Source organism: Eschrichtius robustus, chromosome 14 (genome assembly GCF_028021215.1).
Source record: "Eschrichtius robustus isolate mEscRob2 chromosome 14, mEscRob2.pri, whole genome shotgun sequence".
Lineage (NCBI taxonomy): Eukaryota > Metazoa > Chordata > Mammalia > Artiodactyla > Eschrichtiidae > Eschrichtius > Eschrichtius robustus.
In genome coordinates, this window is record NC_090837.1 from 27,435,191 (window position 1) to 27,460,543 (window position 25,353).

Here is a 25,353-nt window from a genome sequence, read left to right on the forward strand (position 1 = left end):
CTGGAGGCGGCGGTGGCGGTGGAGGCGGCGGCGGCGCGGATGGCGGCAGAGCCCCGGCGCCCGTGGGCCCAGGCGCGCAGCGCGTACGGTGCCAGTGAGGCGCTGCGGCGCGCGGTGGGCCGCCGGCCGGACCCCGGGCCGCAGCCCCACAGGCCGAGCCCCAACGAAGCCCGCGCCCCAGGCCGCCTGGCGCGCCCGCGGTGCCAGCTCCGGGCTGAGGCGGCGGCGCGGGCCGACGCGCCCCGGCTGCCACGGCTGGTGGAGCGCGCGGGGGCCGCGGCGGGGGCCGGGGAGCCCGAGGAGGCGCGCAGCCGCGGCTCCGTGTGCTCCGTGTGCGGGGAGCCGCGCGGCGGGGCCACCTACCCGGCGGGCGTCTTGGAGGTGAGCGAGCGGCAGCTGCAGGAGGGCCTGGCGGCCGTGCGCGCCGAGCTGGGCGCGGGGCTGGAGGCGCTGCGCGCGGAGCTGCGGGCCCAGCTGGACGCCCTGCGCGCGCTGCTGCCGCCTCTGCCACCCGCTCCCCGCGAGCCCCGCGTTCCTCGCGGCCCGGCCCTGCTGCGGGCGCTGGGCACCGTGAATGCCCTGGCTGCGGGCGCAAGGCCCACCGACAACGCCTCGGACAGCCCGGCCGACGGCGGCGCGAGCCGGGCCCCGGCCCGGAAGAACCTCAAGAAGACCCCGCCCGGGGCCCCGCAGGGCGGCGGGGATTAAGCGCAGAGAGAGGGAGCCCGGGGCGAGGGCCTGGCGCGCTGCCGCCGCCCGCCGCGGGCCTTTGCTACCTGGGACCGGCCAGGTGGCTCGTGGAGCGTGGCTTGGAGCGAGAAGGGTCCTCCGACGCCGGCGGCTAGCGCTCTGGTACCGGAAGGGACTGGGGAGTGCGGCCGGCTCTGCGCAGCTGGAGCCGGAGTCCGGGCGGGGGTAAGGGTCGGGCCAGGGGTATGTCAGCCTCCCGGAGTGAGCGCAGCGAGAGAGCCCAAGGTCTCCTCTGTCTGGGGGAGGTGGTTGCAAGTGTATTTTCTTGAAGGGTTTCAGGGAGGAGGCCGGGCCTTCATGCAATGGGGTGGAGAGTGTGACCTACACACCAAGTGACAGACACCGGGGACACGTGGGCTGCTGGGACACTGTCACCTGGACACAGGTTCACTCAGGACAGTGTCACTCGGATGTACGAGCACATTCTACCGTGGGCCCTGGACAGCAGCCTAACTCTAGCCAGCTTCACTCCCCTGACAGTCGGGCTCACCCTCTACTGGACAGCGTTGCCTGGACACAGCGCATCTGGTCAGCGCCCCCTGGACTCTCAGCTTTGCTTTGACAGTGACACGGAGGCCACTTACCTTAAGTAGCCTCACCGCAGGCAGTCACCTGACAGCAGTGTCTCTCCAGTGTCAACCTACATCAGACTCCACAGCCCACCTTCCCGGAGTGTCGCCTGGGTCGGGTCTCACCTGGTACAGACAGCCCTTCACTCACTGTCCCTGTCATCAGGACCCACCACTCTGTGCTGCAGAGCTGGGATCCAGCAGCTTCTCACCTCCTGGCCTCTGGGAAATAGCAGCTGGAGGCATCACTAAACCACACAGTGTCTGGGGTGGTCAGCCAGCTCGTTTGTAAAATAAAATAGTAATCGTAGGCTTTAGCAGGTGGAGTTTCTCCTTCTGTCTCATCGGGGGATTCAGGCATAACGTGTAGGATGGGAGTGGGGGTGCCTTCTCCCCGAGAGGGATCTGGGGAGGTCTGGGGTTCTGGATGGGGTCTGGGACTGGCTGTGGTGGGGTCGGGAAGGGTGGCACAGGAGGCCTCCGTGGGAGCTGCGGTGCGCCCAGGCCGCCCCCCTCCCCCCAGCCACAGGGGGCCAAGGTCACTCTGTGAGTCGTTTATTGCGGGAAGGTGGTCGTGTCTACATCCTAGGGCCCCTGTCAGAGCCACAGGCTGAGCCCCAGGCCCAGGAGAGCCCCGTGCCCTCGGGCCGGGGTGGGGGCTGCCGCGCGGACCGAGGCGCTGGGGAAAGCTACAACCCTGCGTAAGCCGAGAGGCTGCTGCGGCCGTAAGTCCTCCGTGAGCGGCGCGGGGCGGGAGCCGGGGGGGGGGGGGGCCCGCCCTGGGTCACGATCCGGAACTGGGCCACCTGAGGGTGTGGGGCGGAGGCGGTCAAGGCGCGGCGCACGGGAGTGCGGGGCGGGGCGGCTCGGGGCGGGGGGGCGGGGGTTGTACCTGCGCGCGCCCGATGGGGACCGCGTCCTCGAAGACCGTCCAGAGCACCACGGGCTCGCAGCACCGCGTGGTCAGCGACCCCGCGTAGCGGTAGAAGCGCGAGAGGCCAGAGGCGCCCAGCAGCAGCGAGGCCAGCGGGAAGGTGGACGCCTGGTTCACGGAGGCCCCTGGGAGAGAGACGGCGGCGGGTTGGAACCAACCTCCCGGTGTCCGGCCGCCCCGCCCCCGCCGCGGGGAACCGCGCCCCTCACCGCGCGCAGACACATTCTTCAGGCCCGACAGACGGCCGAAAAGTTGGCGTTCTCAGAGTCCTGATCCTGGGAAGGGGGCTCCAAGTGAGAGGGGCTCGAGCGGGGGTCTTAAAAGGGGGGAACACTGAGGGAGGTGTAGGGGAGACTAAGTGGGAAGACAGGTGAAGGGGGTTTGCTGGGGGGAGGGCCACCCCCACTGACCCTGCAGGTCCATGACTTCTCACTGGCCACACCCCCTCACAGAACCCGGTCATCCTATAAAGCCTCTAGGGGCCCCAATGCCCACCCAAGATTACACAGGCCACCTGCCCCCTCTACAGACCCCCATGGACACCCTTTCTTGAAAGCAGGCTGTCACACAGCAGCCCCCCTCCCTGCCAGGAGGCACACGGCCCCTCCCTCACCGTCAAGAGCACGGCCAGCACTGCCAGACCATCAGGGTGACCTCGGGCCTCCCCTATGCTCTGGTACCGGGTGTTCGTATGGACCACGTGCATCTGGGGAGACACAGACTATGGGAGGTAGCCAGCTACTCCCACCAGGCTGCCCTGGCCTCCATGGGGCACTCCCACCACCCCTCCCCAAGACCAGGCCCACCTCCATGGGGTGGTGCTGCCCGTCCAGGCTGTGCTCTGAGCCTGCTCGCCCGGGATCCCCGCCAGTGGAAGTGCAGCTGCAGGGCACGGTACGCTGGTGGTGGCAGCCTGGCGCCCTGCATCTCCAGCAGGCTCTGTGGACCAGCGTCCGTGCAGAGCACTGAGGGGGAGGGAACAAATGACACCCTCTCTTTCCCGCACTCAGCTGCCCTCGTGCCATTAGGGCACAAGGTGCGAGCAAAGGTACCCCCTCAGGCCAGTCTGCCCCCTGGCTGGGCCTCTTTGGAACTACGACACCCTGGGTGTCCAGGCCCCTCTGCTGGCTGGCCAGGTGGGGCTCCACAGACTGCAGTGGAAACCCCCGACCCTGCACGGAGGGGAGAAGGCGGCCTCCCATGGCGGGGGTCCTGATCCACCTCAGCTATGGGATTGTTGGGGGTTGTGGTGACTCCAGAAGTTCTGACCTCTGGGTACGCCCTGACTTCTGGTCCTCGGGGACAATGGCTGATTGCTACTGGTAGGGGGTTCCTGGCACCTCTATGTGGGGGTTCCAGACCTCCATTGGGGGATGTCTTGACCACTGTGTGTGGAGCTTCCTGTGCCATTTATGGAGATTTTGATTCCTGTGGGGGCATTCCCATCCTTATGTAGAAGCTCTTAACCCATCTGTAGGGGTTCCTGACCCTTGTGGGGAGTCCTTGGTCTCTGTAGGGTGTCTCATCTCCTGTGTGGGGATCCTGATCCTTGTGCAGGGGGTTGCTGTCCTTGTCTGGGGGAGGGGGGGCCTGACCCAGGGTGCTGACCTGCATGACCATCATTCTCCAGGGTCCACGGGCCTGGAGGTGCTGAGTCATAGCCTTGGAAGATGAAAGGTCCAAGGGTGGGGTCCCACTGGACCCGGTGAAGGTCGATGTTGATGGGGGACTGGCCTGGGCCCCCACAGGCTGGGGCCATCTCCTTCCAGTGGGTGGGGCCTGGGGGAACAGGTCTAGGTCTCTAGGGGGGCTGAGACATGGGGGTGCACAAAGGTGGCCCTCCTCCTCCCCCCACACACACCCAGGGAAGAGCCCCCACCTGACAGGTCACAACTGCCACCCCCCCAAACCTGGCCTGGCCATAGTGTTTGCAACACCATCACAGGTACAGCCCCTGCAGGCAGCTGCTCCACAGGGAAGGGGCCTGGGAAAGCCTCCTGGCACCCAGTCACATGCCAACTTTGGGGACCTCCACGACCTGCTCACACGTGGGCTGGCCACACGGCACACTTATGGGTCCCACCTGATGTGAGCAGCTTGGCACACACAGCAGGACTGGAGAGCACAGCAGCCACAGACCCGGACACACACACAGGGGGACAGTCATACACACGCTGTGGGCTCCCAATCGCTGCGACCCAGGACTACACACAGAAAACCTGCAGAGACCACAGAAGTGCAGTGGACACAGGACACAGACCAATGCCACACAGCCTCACACAACAGTCTGTCCTCACCACACTTTGTGTCCTGGGAGTCATAGCACCAGGCACCTGCAGACGGTGGGAGGGGACTGGGTTGACGCAGGCCATCTGGGCCCTGAGCGCCATCCCAGCCGGGGTCCAAGGGTGGGAGCACAGGGCTTTGGCCAGTGGATGCCAGGCAGACCCTATTCTCCTGTCGCCCCAATTCCAACCTCTCCTCCCCAAAAGACGCCCCCCCCCCATCTAGGGGCAGGGCCTAAAGCGGAGAAGAGGGAGCGTCCGGGGAGGGTAGGGCAGAGCAGAAAGGCAGGGTCCTGTGCTCACCCTCCGAGTCGGCGCGCACCACCAGCGGCACGGCGAGGAAGGCGAGCGCCAAGTCTGGGGACCGCATGGTGCTGCAGTAAGTGGCGGAGGACGCGGGCCGAGGAAGCCAGCGAGGGCGGTGAATTTACCTGCGGGTTGAGTTTGGGGCGTAGCTGAGTCCTGGGGGCTCCAGACGCGGGGAGGGTCGGAGGGGCGGCGCCTCCAGTGGGGAGACAGCTGGAGCTCGCCAGGCACTCGATCCCGGGGCGGGGACGGCTGCCAGCCACAAACGCCGGCGTCGACCCAAGCTGCACGCTTTCACGGAACCCCCACCCCCAACTATTCCTGGGTGGGGGGATGCTATTACTATGCCCATTTACAGATGAGGAAATGGAGGCTGGAGACCAGGAGCCCCGCCCCGCGAGTAGCCAAGAGAGAAGACGACGCACCGGAATGCGCTCGGCGGGCGCGCCTTCCCAAGCGCGAGTGCCGCGCCCCGACCCCCCCCCCCAAGGCGCTGTCCTTGGTGCTGACCGGACCGCCCGCCGCCCCGCAGGTGTTCAGGCCCGAGGGCCGCCTCCCCAAGCCCCCAGGGGCCTCACCAGTGCCTTTCCTAAACCAACCCCTTGCCCGGCCAGCGCGAGGACCCACCCGAGGCTGAGTCCCCTGGGCGCCCTCTTTCCTCACATCAGGAACTGAGAAATTATTGAAAAGACCACGGTCAGAGAACGGAAGGGATAGGTATCTCAGAACCCCACGCCTGCCCTGGCTTCCAGAGGTGGCCCAACTCCTCCACGCAGCCACCTCTGCACCTGTCCCTCGGCCCCAACTTGGCTGGAGCCTCCTGCTCCAGCTGGGGCCGCACCGAGGACGGACCACACTTCTTCCAGAACACAAATTTATTTGGCATTCGGATGAAATGGTTCTCACAGCATCTTAAGAAAAGAATTAGTTGCCAACCCAACCAAAATAAACCCAAACTAAAAACCCTTAGTGAAAGGAAAACATGAACAGGCCTTGAGACAATGGCATATAGACACCCACCCCCACCAAGCAGGTCAGCAGCTCTCACAGGAGCACAAGACTCTCAGCCAGGGCTGGTCGGGATTCGTCTGACCACGGAGCACAACCAGATCTCACGATGGTTGGCCTAGGCAGGCCGACCCCACCTCTCCCCTTGCTCCCCCACCCCTACCCCCACCGGAGCTCAGCCCCTGGGGCACTAGCTCCTGGGGACACTGCGGGCAGCAGGCAAAGCCTGAAGCAGTGCTGCACGCGGGCTGAGCAACCCCAGAGCCCTGGCCTGTCCAGAAGCAGGCCCCCCTCTGTGGCCCCCACAACCTGCTTCAGGCCACCTCCTTAGTGACTCCCACACGCCCAACTGGCCCAGCAGTCCTTCAGTCCCCAAGGAAGTCCCCAGTCCCACACATCTAGTGCCAGCCACCCTGCCCTGTACACACAGGTCTGAGGCCTGGGCCAGAGACATGGGGGCTGGGAGGGACCCTAAGCTGTTGGGGCCAGGCCCCTCTGGGGCTCCACGGGGGAACCCACTCCAAAGCAGGAGTGCTCAGGACCCTCACCTAGCACCAACAAGGCCTGTGACAGCTGCTCTGTGCCCAGAACACAGTGGAGGCAGGACACGCTTTCTGCTTTGTCTTCAGCAGCCAGTGCAGCCACTCTCCAGTCCCAGCCCTTGGCAGGGGGAGTACAGGCCTGCCCGGCACGCACCCTGCCCGTGTGGGGCCGCCTGCAGCACTCTGGCTCCTGTGGGCCGAGCCCCGGTCTGTGGGCAACTTGAGAAGCTCATGCTGCCCAGGGAAGAACAAAACGGTCCCCAACGAGAGACTGTGAGAATGTGTCCAGAAATAGACTGTGCCAGCGAGGCCTGTCACCACAGAGCACCCACTTCAAGTCATCCCCCACTCACTGCTGGTCTGGGAGGGCGCGAGGGGCCAGGGAAGGGCTCCCTGCTCTCAGCTGAGGGCCACGCCTCGGGGCCGCCCAGCACGCCATGGCTGGCCCTGGAAATGGGGGCCCCAGGCCTGAGTCCCCCTGTACCGCCACCACCTGCAAACACTTAGACACATACACACACATACGCACACAGATACACATGCACACAACAAAGAAAAGATCCAGACATTCAACATAGAAAAGATATGAATGTGCTAAAAATCGCACAAAACCCGCTTAACCTCCAAACCTCAGAAATGCTAAAACCCCGTGTCAGGAGACAAGACCACTGCCCAGAAACAGGCAACAGTGACCCTCAGTCAAAGGCCCCCCAGGGTAGGACACCCAGCACCTTGCTGCTGGGGACAGGAAGGTGGCATGTGGCCACCGGGCACGTGGCTCCAGGGGTGGTGGTGGTGGGCAGCAAGTGGACTTCCGGGAGGTGGACAGCCCAGGATGTGAATTTCAGCCATCCCTCCCCCTAAAGACACAACCCTTATGGCACAAACAAGGTGGGGTGGGGGCAGGCCAGGCCCAGGGGCAAATTCAGCAGGAGTGGGGGCTCCAGAGGGTAGCAGGCAGGAGCCAGCCCCGGTGGCGGATCCAGGGCCAGGACACTCATGCATGGCTAAAGGCCCCAGCCCGACCCCAGAGCTGCCCAGGGTGGGCCACGCATTGCGATGCTGGGGAGAAAATGGTTGGGGTGGGGCCCAGGCCTCCTGGTGTGGAACTGGGCTTCACGGAGCCCAGCTGGAAAGACAGTACAGAGTCCAGCCTCCTTCCCAGCTGTCCTCCTCAGGGCCTCGGGCACCAGGCCAGCCCCCAGCCCCCACAGCGGGATGTTCACAACTGGACCTGGGGGACCACCCCCAGAGCAGCCCTTGTGGCAACAACCTCCAAGGCCATCTGTCCCGACTGCACTGACAGTCCTTAGACACCCGCCACCCGGGCACGCCTTCTTGAGTGGTGGCTGGCAAGGCGCGCACGGCAGCCCGGGCTCCTCTGGAGGGCGAGTGGCAGCAAGCAAGCCCACCAGAGCTGGAGTGTCCAGCCCCGCTAGATCGTATGGCGCCTCCTTTGTTCCCTGCTCCTGACACGTGTGGTCTCATGAACTCTGTCATCCTTCTGCCGTTTAAAAAGAAAAAGTGACCCAAAGCTACGCGTGTGTTTGAAGCCCCCAAGGACCCTTGGGCAGGTGCTGGCGCCCTGGGGGCTGGCGCAGTGTCTGTGTGCCCGCCGTCAGGGGTGCAGCTGTGCAGCTGGGTCCAGGCTCACTCAAGGGCCCCTCAAGTCTCCCAAGGGGATCAGCGTTTTTCTCGATAGCAAACAGGTGCTCCCTGCCCATTTGGGCTGCGGGCCCGCCGTCCTCTACACCACGGTATTGAGGGAACTTCGGCTGTGGCGGCCGCCCCCCGGCAGTGCCTCTGTGGCCAGGGCACTGCCACTCTGGGCAGGGTCAGGGGGCACGAGGAGGACACTGCTGCTGTCGGCTGAGTCTTCCAGTTCGGCCAGAGAGGCCCTGGGGGTGGGCAGGGGCTGCTCCAGGTGCCGGGGTGCTGCACCCTCACCACCACCATCCCCTGTGGTCGGTGGGGCGGCCTCTGCTGGCTCAAAGGCGTCATCATCTGTGGGAGGAGATGGGGGTCAGCAGGGGGTGGTCCCGGCTCAGGGTATGCTCTTCCTGCTTGCCTGCTCCCACCAACACCACCGGGCAGGGGACAGCCTGCCCCACAGGGCTCCACCGTGCTCACCCCGTACCTTTGCCATGCAGTGGGCTGCGTGGGGCTGGAGCAGGGGTACAGCCGTGAGCAAAGCATGATGTGTGCGTAGGGGACACGCTTTGACCGAGTCAGCAGATCAAAGGGAGGGGAGGGGGAAACCCTCTCAGACTCTGGGGGTCCAGGCAGGGCTCACATGTGTTAGACATGGGCTGGAACACGGGGGCAAGTGCGGGAGATGGGCCAGAGCAGGCAGCCCAGCCAACTGTCTGGGGTCTGCAGAACACCCTGGTCTGAGGGAGACCTGGTGGCAGCCCCTCCTTATTCCCGCAGATGCTCTCTGAAAGCTCAGGGCTCAAGGACCCAGCACCACCGTTCCCCTGGCCGACACCCCCGGCCCAGCAGTCCTGCCGTCCTGCCCCGGGGAGCATTTGCTCCCCTGCAGCCTGGTCTACGGAGGCATCTGGGACTCGCTCCCCCAGAAGCATCCCTCGTCCTACCCACCCTGGCCCCCTGGATAGCATATTGTGACAATCAAGTGTCCCAAGGACAGAGGTCAAATCCAAGGCTTTCCTGCCTGTGCAGACCACAAAGGATGGGACTAACTGACGGAACAGACCAAGAACACAGCAGTGCCAGCCTTGCAAAGCCCAGCCTGCTGTGTTACATGTGTGCATGTGTGTTTAACACACAGGGAATCGGGATGGGACATCTGCGTGCACACCAGGGACAGGGACAGGTCGGGCCATGGGCAGGACACCTGCTGTTCTTTCTGCTTCGCCTGTGAGGAATGATTTTCCACAGTATCAGATGAACAACAGACTCAAGTGACCGCTGGACAGGAGGGCATGCCGAGGGGGTGTCTCCTCAGCTCACCACACGTGCACCATGCCTGACAGCCCAGCGTCCGGGCACCCCGCTCCCCACAGGGCCCTGCTGAGGGGGGCCCCGAGGGCTGCTCACTAACAGGAGTTCCCGGGAGGGAGGCAGGGGCAGGGAGACCACTGCCAGTGGCCATCTGCAACCCTGGGAGGAGTGTGCCCACCCCAGACGGTGGGACCATCTTAAAGGGAAAACCAAAGCGAAAGCAGAAGGCCGGGCAGAAGTTGGGGGGCCACAGGGCCTTGGCCTGCACGCCGGCTGGTTGTGACCCACGGCTCCCTTGCCCTGGGGGTCACCTGCAGGGTCGTAGAACATGCTGTCCGGGTTGATGGAGGCCTCGTAGGGTGGCGGCGGGTCATCGGGTTGGTCGATGTCCGGGTACTTGTACGCGGTGTAGGGAGGGGGAGGGTCATGGAAATGGAAAGTACCGCCTTCCCCATCGTCGGAGAGGTGCAGCGGTGTGAGGCCCGTGCCGAACCCATCTGGGCCATAATCAAAGCCAGGGATCCTTCGGCCAAGGTTGAAGTGGTGCACTGGGCGGTCGGAGAGAGAAACAAGCACGGAGCCGTCACTCCTGGGCTGGACCTGCCACGTCCAGGCCCAGGGCACCACACACTCCGACAGTCACACGCCTGTGTCCAGCTGCTACCTGCCATCCACACTGGGAGCCCCACCCACCCACCCACCCACCAGCTCCGGCCCGCGGAAACTGGGCTCTCAGAGCATCTGGGCCTGACCCGCGACGGCCTCGGCGTGCTGCCCACCCTGCAGCTCCATCTCCAGGAGGGCGCACCGTGACGTGGGGCCTTCAGACCTGACACATGTGCCCTCGGAGGCCCTGGGGCCCTAACACAGCAGCTGTGGTCTCTCATCACCATGATCCTCAGCCCGCCTCCCCACAGGGGCTGGGAAGCCTCCTGGCTTGCTCACTGAGACAAGGGGGAATCTCAGAAACTCTACGCAGGCACAGGCTGTGGCAGAGAACGTGGGCTGAGGAGGGTGGGCCATGCTCCCTAAGCTGCCACCAGCCACGGGTGTCCAAGATCTTTACTGGGCAGGCTGCCCCGGCAGGTGCCCATACACCCTGGGGGGCCAGGGCTGGCGCCCCTCCCACCACACTCGTGTGGCTCAGCCCGGGAGTGGGAGCAGGAGCGGGCAGGGCACAGCTGCCGGGCAGCCCTGTCTTCCTCCTCCCTGCCCTGGGACCGCGGCTGAGCCGCTGTGGGCGGCAGGGCTGGGCACTCACGGTTTGCTCCAATCAGGGACTCAATGCGCTCCCGGCGCCTCTGGCGCAGCCGATGGACCATGAAGAGCAGCAGCGACAGGATGAGGAAGGAGGACACGCAGCTCACAATCAGACGCATCCCGCTGGCCATGGAGTCCAGCAGGCTGCTGCCGTCTGTGCGGACGGGGAGAGCTGCTCTCAGGAGGGGGGTGTGCCCCCCAGGCAGTGCACCTCCTGCCCCTCCAGCACCAGGCCCCGCACACAGCCACCAGGACGCCGCAGCCCGACCTCAGCCCCTCCTGAAGGCTCTGTCCCCACCCCATTCCCCACCCGCCCCCATCGCTGGGGTTGAGCCCTGGAAGCCACTCGGGGCTGGACGGGGTGCTGAGCAGGACTGCGCATCCGGCCGCAGCACCCAGGTCCTCCCTGATGCAGGGGAGCTGAGGTCAGCAGTGCTGTGTCAGTGGCCTGAGTTCAGAGCTTGGCTTCAGTCCTACGGGGGGCCCAGAGCTCTCTGCCCCGCCCCTACACCCAGCAGTGCTCACATGTGGAGGCTGGGGTCACCTGGACCCCACAGGTGATCAGGAGAGGATGCAGGTGCAGCTTCCTCTGGACCCCAGAGTCCCTGTTTACAGCCCCTGTCTACCCTCAGCCCTGTCAGTGTCTGTTTTGATTCATTTTTTTTACCTTTTTATTTTATATTGGAGTACAGTTGATTAACAATGTTGTGTTAGTTTCAGGTGTACAACACAGTGATTCAGCTAAACATACATGCGTTGGCTGTTCTGATTCCTGACCTCCCCACGCCCACCCTCCTGTCCGCCCTCTCTGTGGGTGGGGAGCCTGAGGGCCACCACCAGGGACTCGACTGCGCACTCACGGTCTCGCAGGATGGAGAGGGGGCACCCAGGGAGGAAGTCTTCACACGGGAACCTCCCCCCCCACAACTCACGCTCCTCTCCCCATCGGGTCATAGCGCCCGCCCGAGTAAGGCTGGGCAGGGCCTGCTCTGGGCCAGCTCCGTGGTGGAGGCCCAGGGTCCTGCAGCAGCTTCCTCGGGGGGCCAGAGTCGGGCCTGCACCCGGATGTCTTGGGCAGAGGCGGTGGGGGCCTAGGGCCTGGGCAGCAGCTCTATGGTGAGCACCAACCCCGCCCCGCCAGCCAAGCGTCCCAAAGTCCTCTGTCCCAAAGTCCTCTGCTTGTGGAGGCCGCAGCTGCAGGGCGCTCTGCTAAGGGCCCCGTGCCTCTGACCGCACGTGTCCAGGGGCCTCACCAGGGTGACTCTGCACTCCCGGGGACACTGGCAGCTTCTGGTGATACCTTTGGTGGTCCCCAACAGCAGGCGGGGGAGGCACTTCTGGCACCTGGTGGGCAGAGGCCGGGGATGCAACTCAACATCCCGCTAGCCACTAGCTCAGGGTCTGACCTGCCCTGCCCGGCGCACACCAGGCTTGTTGGGAGCTGCTAGGAGAGGTGCTGGTGCGAGGCAGAGAGGGAGAGAACGGTGTCGGGCATTCCCAGGGCTCTCGCTTGCGTGAGGCTGCCACTTCTGCCGAGTCACAGAATCGGAACCAGGGGGATCTGGGAACACCTGCCTCCAGACGCAGCATGGAAGCCAGGGAGCTTCACGGGGCAGGAGTGACCTGAGCCATGGGAGCCTCTGTGTCCACTCCCACTTCTGCAACAGCCACATGGGCAAGTCCCCAACCGCCAGCCCTGAGGAGACACTTCACAGCCAACACAGGTGCCAATTGGATGGCCAGGCTCACACTGGCCCTCCTCCCATGGGGCCAGAAAGCTTCCCCCAAAGCTGCATTTACTGCTGACAACACTGGAGTAAATGTGTGAAAGGAAACATCCTCTCACCAATTAGCTGCTGTTCTGATGCCGGTCTCAAGGGAACATTTCATCCCCGTCCGGGAGGAGGTCTGTCAGCCCAGGGGGCTGTTGACATGTCTGTTAATTGGCGGCCAGCTCAGAGACCCCAGGGTGGGGGGGTACCTAAAGCAGCGGGCCTCTGCAATGACTAATTCCTGCTCAGTCCTAAAATAAGCCCAAGGACATGGCCAAGGTCCCCATCATCCACGGTACTCACCAGGAAGAGGCACCAGCAGTCAGACATGAAGAAAAGAGTACTGTCCCAGGGGTCAGAGGCCAGCCAGGGGCCCCCGGGGGCCCCCAACATGGCAGGTCCCTCCATGGGGTCCGGACAGTGCCAGGCGGGGCTGCCTGCTGTGGTCCAGGCTGCAGGTCCCTGGCCAGCCCTGGGCCCCGACAGAAGACACATCCTGCTGCGGCAGACACTGCTGAATGGAAGGGGCCCCGGAGGTCGCTGGCCTGACCCTTGGTCTGATGCCTGAGCCTGCCCAGGCCTCCCCAGGCCACCACCAGGAGCTTGGTGCCCCACCGGGCTCGGTGCCAACAACAGCATCCAGTCTCTGCGGAGGAAGCAGGTGGAGCCAAAGCTCAGCAGGAATCGGAGGCGGGTGCCTGGTCCCTGATGTAGGCTCTGCTACCGGCTGGTGCATGGCCAGCACCTCACCTCTCGGCCCCAAGCCCGGGCACCAGCGCAGGACAGAAGGAAAGGCCGTTGCTCAGCGTCCATTTGTTTCCTGAATGAGCCGAATGACCGTTGAACATCTTTTCAGGTGCTTGACTGACTTCGTGCATCTGCTCTGGTCAAGTGAGCCTCTGCCAATTTTTTAACAGGGTGGTTTGTTTTCTTACTGAGTTTTAAGAGTTCTTTAAATACTCTGAATACAAGACCTTTGTCCGATTTGTGTTTCTCTGTTGGTGGTTTATCTTTTCATTTCTTTAAGGGTCTTTCAATGAGCAGAAGTTTTCAATTTTGATGAAGTCTAATTTATCAATGTTTCTTTTGTGGACCATGCTTTTGATCTAAAAATGTTGCGTATCCCAAGGTCACAAAGATTTTTCTCCTGTTTTCTTTTAAAAGACTTAATTTTAAAAGAACATATGTTGGGGGGGAGGGATAAATTGGGAGGTTGGGATTGACATATACACACTACTCTATATATAAAATAGATAACTAATAAGACTCTACTGTGTAGCACAGGGAACTCTACTCAGTACTCTGTAATGGCCTATATGGGAAAAGAATCTAAAAAAAGAGTGGATATACGTATATGTCTAACTGATTCACTTTGCTGTATACCTGAAACTAAAACATTGTAAATCAACTATACCCCAATAAAAATTAAAAATAAAAGAACATATGTTTTCTTCTAGAAATTTTATAATTTAAAGTTTTACATTGGTGTATGACCATTTTGCAAGAAGTGTAGTGTAAGGTTAATTTTTTTGTTTTGCTTATGGATGTCCAATTGTTCCAGCTCCATTTGTTGAAAGACTATCCTTTCTTCATTGAATTGTCTTTGTACCTCGGCTAAACAGCAGTTGACCACATAAGTGTAGACTATTTCTAGACTCTCTATTCTGTTCCACTGATCTGTGTGTCCATTCTTTTGCTAAAAAATCACTCTGTTTTGCTTACTATGACTATATAGTAAGTTTTATATCTGGTGTCATGAATCCTCCAACTTTGTTCTTTTTAAAAACTGGTTTGGCTATTCTAATTCCTTTGCCTTTCCACATGAATTTTAGAATCAGCTTGTTAATGTATATAAAAAAACTCTGCTGGAATTTTGGTTGGTGCTGTACAGAATCTATAGATAATTTGGGGAGAATTAACCTCTTAGTGATATTGAGTCTTCTGATCCATGAACATGGTATACCTTTCCTTTTATTTATGCCCTTGATTTCTTTCATCAGTGTCTTAACGATTTGTAGCATACAGACGGTGTGCATATTTTGTAAGATTTGTACCTAAGTATTTCATGGTTTTTGGTGCTACTATAAATGGTACTTTTCTTAAAAATTTCAATTTCCAACTTTTTACAGGTAGTATATATAAACATAATGGATTTTTGCATATTGACCTTGTATCTGGAGACCTTGCTAAACTAAACACATTTATTAATTCTAGTAACATTCTTGTAGATCCTCTGGGATTTTCTACACAGACAATCAGATCATCTACAACAAGAAATGATTCCATTTCTTCCCTTCTGGTCTGGATGCCTTTTCTGACATTGCCCTTGACCTCCCATACAACCCCAAACATGGTGGTGAGAGCAGACGTCCTAGCCTTGTTGAAGGAGATATTTTCCTGGTGTCTCTTTCCTTGGTGCAGTGTGGGCAGTTCCCAGGAGAGGATGCTTGGCCTGGGAGGCAGTCAGAAGGCTGCAGAAGCAAGGCCACAGTGTGGGGCAGGGTGAGGCCCTGACTGGGCTGTTCTGGCTGCACTGGAGAGAGGCCTGTGGCAGCTCTGATCCTGCCCAGATGCCCTGAAGGCCGTGGTCTGCTGAGAAGTCCTCAGAGCTGGGTGGGCTCCATGGGCCATGCATGCCCACAGATGAGTCACCCTTGTATATGTCTGGTCATTCTTACAGAGCCTGGACAGAGTCAAGGCAGCAGAAGTCAACTCCTGAGAAATGGAACCAGGAATCCAGGTGAAGAGACTTGTGAAAGCCAGCATGTGACTCCCGTGGAAGGCGAGTAAGCTGGAGGCTGGAGTGATGTGGCTGGGGCGCAGGAGACCTGGCAGGCACCCAACTGGCTTGTCAGACGTCTGCAGGCACGTGCCCTTCAGTAGTGCGTAAAATCTACCCTGTGGGACGGGGAGGCCTGAGCGCACCCCAGCTCCATGTCCCCTGCTGGCTCCTCGCAAACATGGCCTCTGCATGCACCACAGCCAGCCACACGGGTTTGGGATACACGCCAGAGCACCCAGCCTGCCGAGCCTCAGCCAGCCTGACGCTGTCTGGCTTCCCCTGATGGCCCTGGGGAGCAGGACGGCTCTCAGTGTGTGGCCCTCACATGCGGCTCCAGCTTCCCTCCATGGGCCCTGCCCAAGCCGTCCGCTGTGGGGCCCACAAGCCCGTGTCGCTCACACTGAAATTCATGCTTCTGATTTACGTTTCTCTTGAGGTCCTGAATTCACAGGGAGATGCCAGCTGTTCTGGCGTGGAGAACAATCAGCTGCATGAGTTGCTGTGCTAAGGGCTGAAAGGACAGTCCCACCCGCTGCTCTTTTATCAGAAGTGGAAGGAGGAGGGTCACCCAGAAACCACATGGCCCCTGGCGTCCACCGTGAGTCACCACCGAGTGGGGAGGAGTTTTATGTCAAAACTGTGGGTAATATTTAATCTTTTTCTTAAAGATTCTAACAGTAAAGACTGACAATGGCAAGCAACAGAAACTGTCATCACCTTCCACGTCACCACACTCAGAAACAGGAAGAGCTCCAATGGGGACCACGATGGAAGCCAGTTCTGAGTGTTACCAGGAGAGGAGACAGGCCTGCAGCCCTTGGTCACAGCTGCCATGTGAACACGCACCCCCACGCAAGGCCAAGCTCGCCATCTCACCTGGGTCCAGGCACATGAACTTGCAGCACTCCTTAGGGTCCTTGCGGTACTGCTGGCAGCCCTGGGGACGCTCGCACAGGGCAGCTACGCACATCTCGGGCTCCCCTCTGTGACAGGTGCAGCTCAGGCACGGGTCGTCTCCTTTGGGGGTGAAGTAGAACCCTTCATCCACAACGTTGTCCTTGATGTCGACACACGTCTGACCTGCAATAGGAAGAGATATGTGGGTCACCAGCCAGAGGAGCCCTGACTCCCCACCCGGGCCTGGGCCAGCATGACAGCAGAGGAGTTGGCAAGATGGACCTGGAGCAGCCCCTTCCAGGGTGGTGGGTCTGCCCATGGTCACAGGGAGGGGCTGAGAGGCCGCCCGACACACTGTCAGGACAACACGCTGCTCAGCATACCTGGCCACGAGCAGACAGCAGGGACAGAGAGCCCGGGGAGAAGCGCTTGCTTTCAAGTGCCTAAGCACATTACATGTGAGATTCCCTCCATTATAAAATGCAGGTGTCACGAGTACCAGCCCTTTTAGCATCAGAATGTATCTCAAATGAGCCTTGGGAGACGTTCCACTGGACCTGAGACACACAGTGAATTCGTGCAAAGCCGACTGGGACCAGAGGAGGAAGAACTGCTGGTGCGAGACAAGAGGGGGTGAAGGCGCAGGCCCTCAAGCGGGTAGGAGACACGCCCAATGCTGGGCATGAGGGCTGAGGCGGGGGCGTGGTTCTCCTCGGGGACATGAGAAGGAGATGTTCTGGTCTCTCAGTGGGGTAGGGACATCTAGGAAAACTCGCAGAAGACGCAGAAGACCTTGGGTCTGTGCCACACTTGACTGGAGTCAAATCTGTGTAACCCATGTAATCAGGAGCGTGCAGGGCAAGAAACTTACATAAAACTGTTCCTGCTCGAACAGAGGGAGGAAGGATGAAGAAAATGAGCAGAGCCCTTGGAGATGCAGGAAAACCATCTGGAGACACAACGGACAAAGATGCCCACATTCACTGCAAAGCGAAATTCTGCACATCTAGGAAGCTCAATGGACTTCAAGTAGGATAAACACAAAGAACTAACACATCAGACACGGCACAGAGAGAAAGCGGGAAGTCAGAGAGGGCGGAAATCTTAAAAAGAGCAAGAAAAAATGACACAATACTTATTGTGAACCCCAGTAAGATTTACTGCCAAGAGGCCAGAAGGCGGTGGGATAATGAATTCTAAGTGCTCAGAGGAAAAGCTGTCAACCAAGAGTTCTCCATCCAGCAAAGCTGCCTTTCAAATATGAAGACTTTCCCGGGTAAACAAAACCTGAGAGAACTTGTGCTTTCCGACTCCCAGGATAAGAAACACCAAAGGAAGCTCTGCGCCAAAAAGCAGGTGACCCTCAGAGAGTAATCTAAATCCATACAAAAAACCAAAAAGTGCTAGAAAAGGCAATTATGTAATTATAAGACAGTATAAATGCGTATTTTTCCTCCTTTATTCTCTCAACTTAATTAAAAGGCAAATGTATAAAATAATATATCTATAGTGTAGTGTTGGGCCCATAACATATGGAAAGGTAATATACCTGGAATGTATGTGCCAGTGACAGTGAAAGAGGTACGTGGAAGCAAAGCTGCACTGGGCAAAGGAAACGGCTGCAGACGGTAAAGCAATTACAACTGTGTAGTGTTGGGTTTTTAACGTTAAAAGATCTGATGTATGCAGTACTCATGCTGCAAAGAGAGGTAAAGAGAACGGAGTTTCACAGAAGTATGTGACAGTGTGATTTAGAAGAAGCATATATTTGGTCATTCAGATGACCAACATACACTTCTCATATACATTTGGTCTTCGCCCACAGTTCCTGGCTCACAAATGCTTGGAATTTCCTAAGTGCAGAGAGTGATACAGGAGTCTTTTGTTCTGTGATGAAGCGACTTCTGGAAGCTGGTTGCCAGGAGGACCAACCCTGTGATCAGAGGGTTGGAACTTTTGGTTCCCATCCCTTGATTTCTGGGGAAGGGGTGGGTAGGGGCGGGTGGAGGTTGAATCAATCACCAACGGCCAACGATTTAATCAATCATGCCTATATAATGAAGCCTCCATAAAAACCCAAAAGGACAGCTTTTTGGCCCTTTTTGGAAAGCTTCCATGGCATGGAACCAGACCGTTTCTGTGGGCCGCTGTGCTGGGCACCAAGCTCCCCAAGAACAGAGCTCCTTCATTGGGGACCTCGCTTTATGTGTCTCCTCATCACAATAAATCAGTAATCTAGTGGGTAGACAGGTTTCCTGAGTTCTGTGAGCTGTTACAGCAAATTAATCAAGCCTGAGGAGGGGTCAGGGGAACACCATTTTACAGCTACCACTGGAAAAGAAGGAGACTTTAAGTAAAACAAACAGAAACTACTATGGGTAAAAAAGAGGTTCAATTAATGATTGAAAGGTTCAACTCACCAGGAAGATATAATAATTATAATGGCTTATGTCCCCAACAACATGGTCTCAAGAAAGATAAAGCTAAAATTAGAGAGTATCAAGGAAAAATGGATGAATCAACATCCATAGTGAGAGATTATAACATGTCTCTTTCAAAAATTGATGTATCATGCAGCCAAAAAAGATATTAGCAAGAGCACCAACAAGCCTGAGCTACCAGATGTATAAAAACCCTGTGGCTGGGAGTTCATAAAGATGAATCAAAGAGGCAAACCTCCAGTGAGACTGATCAAGAAAAAAGGAAGAGTACGTAAATGATATCAGGAAACAAAAGGAGAGCCCAATGACAGACATACAAATGCTTCAAAAAAATCATAAGCTATTATTTAGATTAGATTACATGAGCAATGCCCTAGATACACATGACTTACCGAAACTGACTCAAGAAAACTAGGAGATGTGAATACGCCTACAGCCATTAAAGGAACTAAATCAGTATTAAAAATCTCACATGTATACACACACACACGCACTCGCACGTGCACACACACACACACGTCTTAGCTCTGTCCATTGAAAGGGCATAAAAGCAATGAGCATTAACTAGTGCTCAGGTCCTCCAAGGATGATTCCAGAGAGTACAAGATGAACTTGGAAATGCTCAAAGAATGATGCAGACATGTCAAAAGGACAGCCTGTGTAACTGTTATTATTTCACAATGCTCATGAATCCAAAAGCTTAGAGAAGAAATGGCTCAATTATTTGAAAACCACAAACTATCAAAAACTCACTGAAGAGGAAATAAGATAATCTTGATAGTCCTATAACCATTAAATAAATTGAATTCATAATTAAAAAGCTGTCCCCAAATGGTTTTACTGGAGAAGTCTACCAAATATTTGAAAAATTAACACCAATTCTATATAATCTTTTCCAGAAAACAGAAGAGGGTGGAACATTTCTCAACTCATTTTGTGAGGTCAGTGTTACCCTGATACCAAAACTGTACAGTACAAAAAAAGAAAACTACAGACCAATATTTCTCATGGACTTAAATGTAAAAATCCTCAGTAAAATATTAGCAAACCAAATTCAACATTGTACTCAATGAATTATATACTATGACCAAGTGGGATTTATTCCAGAAATGTAAATCTGGTTTAATATTAAAAAAATCAGGGACTTCCCTGGTGGCGCAGTGGTTAAGAGTCTGCCTGCCAATGTAGGGGACACCGGGTTCGATCCCTGGTCTGGGAAGATCCCACGTGCTGTGGAGCAACTAAGCCCGTGTGCCACAACTACTGAGCCTGTGCTCTACAATCCACGAGCCACAACTACTGAAGCCCGCGCACCTAGAGCCCATGCTCCGCAACAAGAGAAGCCACTGCAAAGAGGAGCCACCGCAATGAGAAACCCGCACACCACAACGAAGGGTAGCCCCTGCTCGCTGCAACTAGAGAAAGCCCGCGCAAAGCAACAAAGACCCAACGCAGCCAAAAATAAATAAAATAAAATAAATTTATAAAAATTTAAAAATTTAAAAATCAACGTACTCCACCATCTCGATAAGCTAAGGAAGAAATACCATATGTTCATAAAAAATGATGCAGAAAAAGCATTTGACAAAATCTAATATTTATAAAAACTCTTAGCAAGTTAGGAATAAAGGGAAACTTCAACTTGATAAAAAATACCTGCCCAAAATACCTATAGCTAATATGATACTTAATGGTAAAAGGAGTGAATACATTGCCCATAAGATCAGGATACCTGTTCTCATCATTCTTATTCGACACAGTGCTGGGAGTTTTAGGCATTGCAGTAAGGCAAGATAAACAAGTAAAAGACACAGAGATTTAGAAGAAAGAAATAAAACTATCTCTATTTGCAGATAACATGATTGTATATATAGAAAATCCCAAGCTATCTACCAAAAAACTTCCTAGAATAAGTGACTTCAGCAAGGCCACAGAATACAAGATCAAAATACAAAAACCAATTACATTTCTTTACACTAACAATAAACATATGTAAGCCAAAATTTAAAACACATACATTTACAACTGCTCCAAAGAAAATGAATTACTTAGATATATACTTACACATGTAGAGGATCTGTTTGCTGAAAAATACATAATGCTCATGAAAGAAATAAAAGAATATCTAAGTAAATGGAGAGACATACCATGTTTGTGCATTGGAAGATTCAACATTGTAAAGATGTACATCTCCCCAGATTGACCTATAGGTTTAATACACTTCCTATCTAAATCCCAGCAAGGTTTTTATAGACAGATAAGCTTATTCTAAAATTTAGGTAGAAAAGGCACAGGCTCTAGAACAGCTAAAACCATCCTGACCTAGAAGAATAAGGTGGGAGGAACCACTTCCTGATTTCAACACTGATTATACAGCTACAGTAATCAAGACAGTGTGGTAATGCAGAAGGTTCAATGGAACAGAATAGAGACCCAGAAATATACCCACACAAACATGCTTGACTAAGTTTTGACAACGGCACAAAATGCAATGGAGGCAAGACAGCTTTTCAACAAACAGTGCCGGAGCAACTGGACATCCACAGCAAAAAAATGAAGCTTGACCTAATTCTCACACCTTATTAAAAAATTAACTCAAAATGGATCATAGACTCAAATGTAAAATACAAACTGTAAAACTTTTAGAACACAACACAAGGTAAACTCTTCAGAATGTAAGGCTAGGCAAAGAGTTTTCAGACTTGACACCAAAAGAGTGACCCATAGAAGGAAGAATTGTTAAACTGGACTTCAGCAAAACTAAAAACCTTTGTTCTGTTAAAGCCCATGTGAAGAGGATGAAGACAAGCTACAGAATAGGAAAAATACCTGTAAAAAACTCATCTGCCAAAGAACTAGAACCTACAATACATAAAGAACTCTCAAAACTCAACAGTAGGGAGTTCCCTGGTGGTGCAGTGGTTAAGAATCCACCTGCCGATGCAGGGTACATGGGTTCGAGCCCTGGTCCGGGAAGATCCCACATGCCGCGGAGCAACTAAGCCCGTGTGCCACAACTACTGAGCCTGCATGTTGCAACTACTGACCCCATGTGCCACAACTACTGAGCCCACGTGCCACAACTACTGAAGCCCACGTGCCTAGAGCCCGTGCTCCGCAGCAAGAGAAGCCACCGCAATGAGAAGCCCACACACCGCAATGAAGAGTAGTCCCTGCTCGCTGCAACTAGAGAAAGCCCACGCGCAGCAACGAAGACCCGATGCAGCCAAAAAAATAAATAAAATAAAAAATAAATAAATTAAAAAAAAAAACAAAACTCAACAGTAGAAAAACCAAACAATCCAACTAGAAAATGGACAAATGACATGGACAGATATTTCACCAAAGAAACTATACAAATAAGCACACGGAAAGGTTTAACATCATTAGCCTCAGGGAAATGCAAATTAAAACCATGAGGTAGTACTACATACCTATCAGAATGGCTAAAAATTAAAAACAGTGAAAATCACAAGTGCTGGCCACGATGTGGAGAAAACTGGGTCACTCTTACATGGCTGGTGGGAACTGAAAAAGTTCGCTAGTTTCATAAACAATGAAACATGCAACTACCATACAACCCAGCAACTGCAATCCTGTGCATTTATCCCAGAGAAGGGAAAACTTACATTCACAGAAAAACCTGTGTGCACATGTTTATGGCAGCTTTAACTGTAACAGTCAAAAACTGGAATCGGCTCAGCTGTCCTTCAACAGGTTAGTGACTGGTTAAATGCTACTCAGCAATAAAAAGGAACAAAGTACTGACAAGACACACGTGTAACAACTTGGAACTGTGCTGGGCAAAGAGCCAATCCCAAAAGGATGCATAGCAATATGGTTCAATTTATACAACACTATTGAAATGAAAAAACTTTAGAAATGTTAGTGGTTGTGGACCTCCAGCTTCCCACACCAACCACATCCAATCCGAGCACACCTGGAGCCATCAGGGCACCACTGAAAAGTCCCTTGCTGGATCCACAACCCCAGCTGGAAGTGGGGAAGCATTTGAGGAGCCCATGCCGCTGGGAGGCCTTGAGGACAGATGCCCTGAAGAGGGGCCCAAAGGGAAAACCTAAAGCAGAGGCTGGAACAGACACTAAGAAGAGCCCTGTAGCAAACCAGATGCATAAAGGTAGCCACAGCCCAGCCCGACTCCTGCTGAGACAGACCCCTCCACCCACTACATCCAAGGCCCACAGAAGAAAGGTCAGCCTATTTCCAGGCACCAAAATGACTGGACTCCCCTCTACTGTCCTACACAAGGCGCTGACTTTCAACAAAATATGACAAGGCACACGACAAACCAGAAGAAAATACCAAACTCCAGAGACAACACGATCATCAAATCCAGACTCGGATATGACACAGAAGAAGGAACTAACACACAGAAAATTTAACACAAGTAGGATTAATATGCGAAAACCTCTAGTGGAAAAGTTGACAACATACAAGATGGGAAATTCAGCAGAGAGAAACCGTAAGCATCAAACAGAAATGCTAGAAATGAAATGTTAAAAAAAAAAAAGATGAAGAAAGCCATCAGTGGGTTCACAAGTAGACTCAACACAGCCAAGGAAAGAATTAGTAAACTCGAAGACAGGTCTATAGAAATTACTCAAACAGAAAGACCAAAAGGAAATTAGAGACACCACAACTAAGTGCAATGCATGATTCTGGACTGGATCCTGGGCCAAGAAAAAGAAAACCCGTAAAGCACATTATTGAAACAACTGATAACACCAGAGTAACAAATTGCAGATTGTTGTGCGGTGTTTGTTGTGTAGTATTTATTGTGCAGTATTGCGTCTAGATCAAACGTCCTTGTTTGGATAATTGTGCTGTGGTTATATAAGAACATGCTGTTGTTCTTAGAAACACGCACTGAGTATTTAGGCCTCAAGGGCACAGTATCTCTAACTTACTCTCAAAAGATTTAGGAAAAATAGGCAGAAAAGAATGATAAAGCAAATGTGGCAAAATATAAATAACTGGTGATTCTGTGTAGAAGGCGTATGACAGGAAGTTCCTTGTATCATTCTAGTAACTTTTCCCTAAGTGTGGAATGATATCTAAGTAACAAGTTAGAAAGTTCCCTAGCCCCTGGGCCCAGATGCTCCTATAGGGTTGGTCTATCAAACAAGGACAAGATTATCACCAACTTGTACAAACTGACTTAGAGGCTGGTAAAAGAGAATGCTTCCCAGCTCATTTCATAAACCTAATACAAATGTGATACCAAAAACTATTCAAGCAGCACGTGGAAAAGGAATGGTAGTAAGAGGCTAAGCTCACTTCTTAAAGCAGTTTCAAAAATCCTAAATAAAATATCAGCAAACCAAAGCTGGCAATATACATACAAAAACCAGGATGGTTTAAAATGAGAAAATCTATTAATGTGAAAGAGTAAATGATAAAATCACATAATATAAACAAGGCAGTAATGTAAAACAGTAAAGAAGAAACACCACACACTCCCAATAAATGCCGAAAAAGCATTAATATAAAAATCAATACATTTTTGTAATGTAAAAATTCCCAGCAAACAAGGACTAGACGGGTACTTCCTTAGCCTCATAAAGGTATCTGGTTTTCTAAGTCCTAGAGAAAGTCTTACATTTAATGCTGAAACACTAAAAGCCATCCCTTTTGGGCTGGGAAGATAAGAATGCTCATTACTACCACTTCTAAGTGAAGCTGCAAGAAAAGAAACACCAGGGAGAAAAAGTAAAGAAGTTTTAAAGAGAGAAAAGAGATTTGAAAGAAAACACAAAAATGTCTAAACAGAAAGTCTATTCTCTAATAGACACCTAATAAGGGAGTTCAGAAAACTGATCCCCAAATTCATACAGAAGAGGAAAAGGTCCACAACAGGCAACACGATGGCTGAGGACAGGAGAGGAGCCCACCAGCTGGGAGGACTTCTCACGAAGCTCCTATAAATGTGATGACATGGTGCCCATGCAAGGACTGACCAACGGCCAAGTCCAAAACCAGGCTCTGGCCCCTGTGAAACCCTGACCCACGACAAATCAGCAGGGAAGGCAAGGATGGTCCCCGGAGGGGACAGATGAGGGAGCCCTGCCCTCGGGCAGCACAATCACGGCGTGGCCCTGAGGCTGGAAGAACCTCAATGTGGAACGTGGGCGAGCGAGCTGGCAGAGGACCCAGAACAGACCTGACACCACAGGCTGGAGGGCAGCGGCCCAGACGGGGCTGACAGAGAAGCAGAGTGAGGGCCTCTGGAGGACCCGCGGAGAGCAGGGGGAGGTGACTAAGGGAGTCCGAGGCTCCGGGACACCACGAGATGCGGCAGGTCCTCTGGTCACCACTGTCATCCCGACTCCTAACGACACGGGGTGGGCAGGGCCTCTGTCCTGCGGGGAGATGAGGGCCCAGGGATGACATTGCAGCCCAGCCTACATGGCCAAACGGGACGCCTCCCAGCGTCAGATGTGCGCTTACTTCTTTTACACAGAAACGAGGACTTGTCATGGCAGCTCTCGGCATGCCAGCTGTGCAGGTCGTGGTGGCGGAGCGTGGGGAAGTGGAAGCACTGCAGCTGCGCGCAGAACACGCCATCACCCTCTGACGTGGCCGCCGCGAAGATGGGGTCCGGGGGCAGCAGCACCTCTGAGGAGCCTGCGGGACAGACAGTGTCACAGCACGATGGCAGCAAGCCGGGGAGCAGGGAGGCAGGCACGCTTAGAAACGTTACTGCAACGTCAGAGGCCCTGCAAGGACGGCAGTGCCCACAGGAAGGAGAAAGACGCCCCTTCCTCCCCAGAGGGACTCAGCCAGTGAGAAGCTGTGGACTCTCCTCGACCACAGTGTCAGGAC

At 54.8% G+C, this 25,353-nt stretch overlaps 3 protein-coding genes across 4 annotated transcripts in view; 1 reads left to right on the plus strand and 2 right to left on the minus strand.

Annotated features, from left to right (window-relative positions):
- Positions 1-39: 39 nt before the first annotated feature.
- LOC137776190 (protein FAM246C) lies at positions 40-708 on the plus strand. The gene has a single exon (XM_068562438.1). The coding sequence runs from the start codon at positions 40-42 to the stop codon at positions 706-708; it is 669 nt and encodes a 222-aa protein (XP_068418539.1).
- An 841-nt stretch (positions 709-1,549) lies between these two features.
- Positions 1,550-4,908, minus strand: LOC137776191 (carbonic anhydrase 15-like). Its single transcript, XM_068562439.1, is given in 11 exon segments — positions 1,550-2,084; positions 2,087-2,125; positions 2,212-2,378; positions 2,463-2,492; positions 2,495-2,528; positions 2,867-2,959; positions 3,060-3,119; positions 3,121-3,218; positions 3,862-4,032; positions 4,551-4,586; positions 4,842-4,908. Coding segments are annotated over 11 exon segments (963 nt in total). The 3' UTR covers positions 1,550-1,916.
- A 793-nt stretch (positions 4,909-5,701) lies between these two features.
- The window catches only part of DGCR2 (DiGeorge syndrome critical region gene 2), a 72,066-nt gene continuing 52,414 nt past the window's right edge, over positions 5,702-25,353 (minus strand). For both annotated transcript variants that reach the window (XM_068562562.1, XM_068562561.1), the window contains exons 6-10: positions 24,979-25,155; positions 16,049-16,252; positions 10,620-10,772; positions 9,670-9,906; positions 5,702-8,398 (exon numbers count right to left, since the gene is read on the minus strand). In XM_068562562.1, coding sequence (XP_068418663.1) covers positions 8,142-8,398; positions 9,670-9,906; positions 10,620-10,772; positions 16,049-16,252; positions 24,979-25,155 — 1,028 coding nt within the window. In that variant the 3' untranslated portion in view covers positions 5,702-8,141. The remainder of the gene's footprint in view (positions 8,399-9,669; positions 9,907-10,619; positions 10,773-16,048; positions 16,253-24,978; positions 25,156-25,353) is intronic.

Bases quoted from the DNA above. Each gene is read 5' to 3' on its own strand.
- LOC137776190 (XM_068562438.1), top strand. From the start codon at position 40: ATGGCGGCAGAGCCCCGGCGCCCGTGGGCCCAGGCGCGCAGCGCGTAC.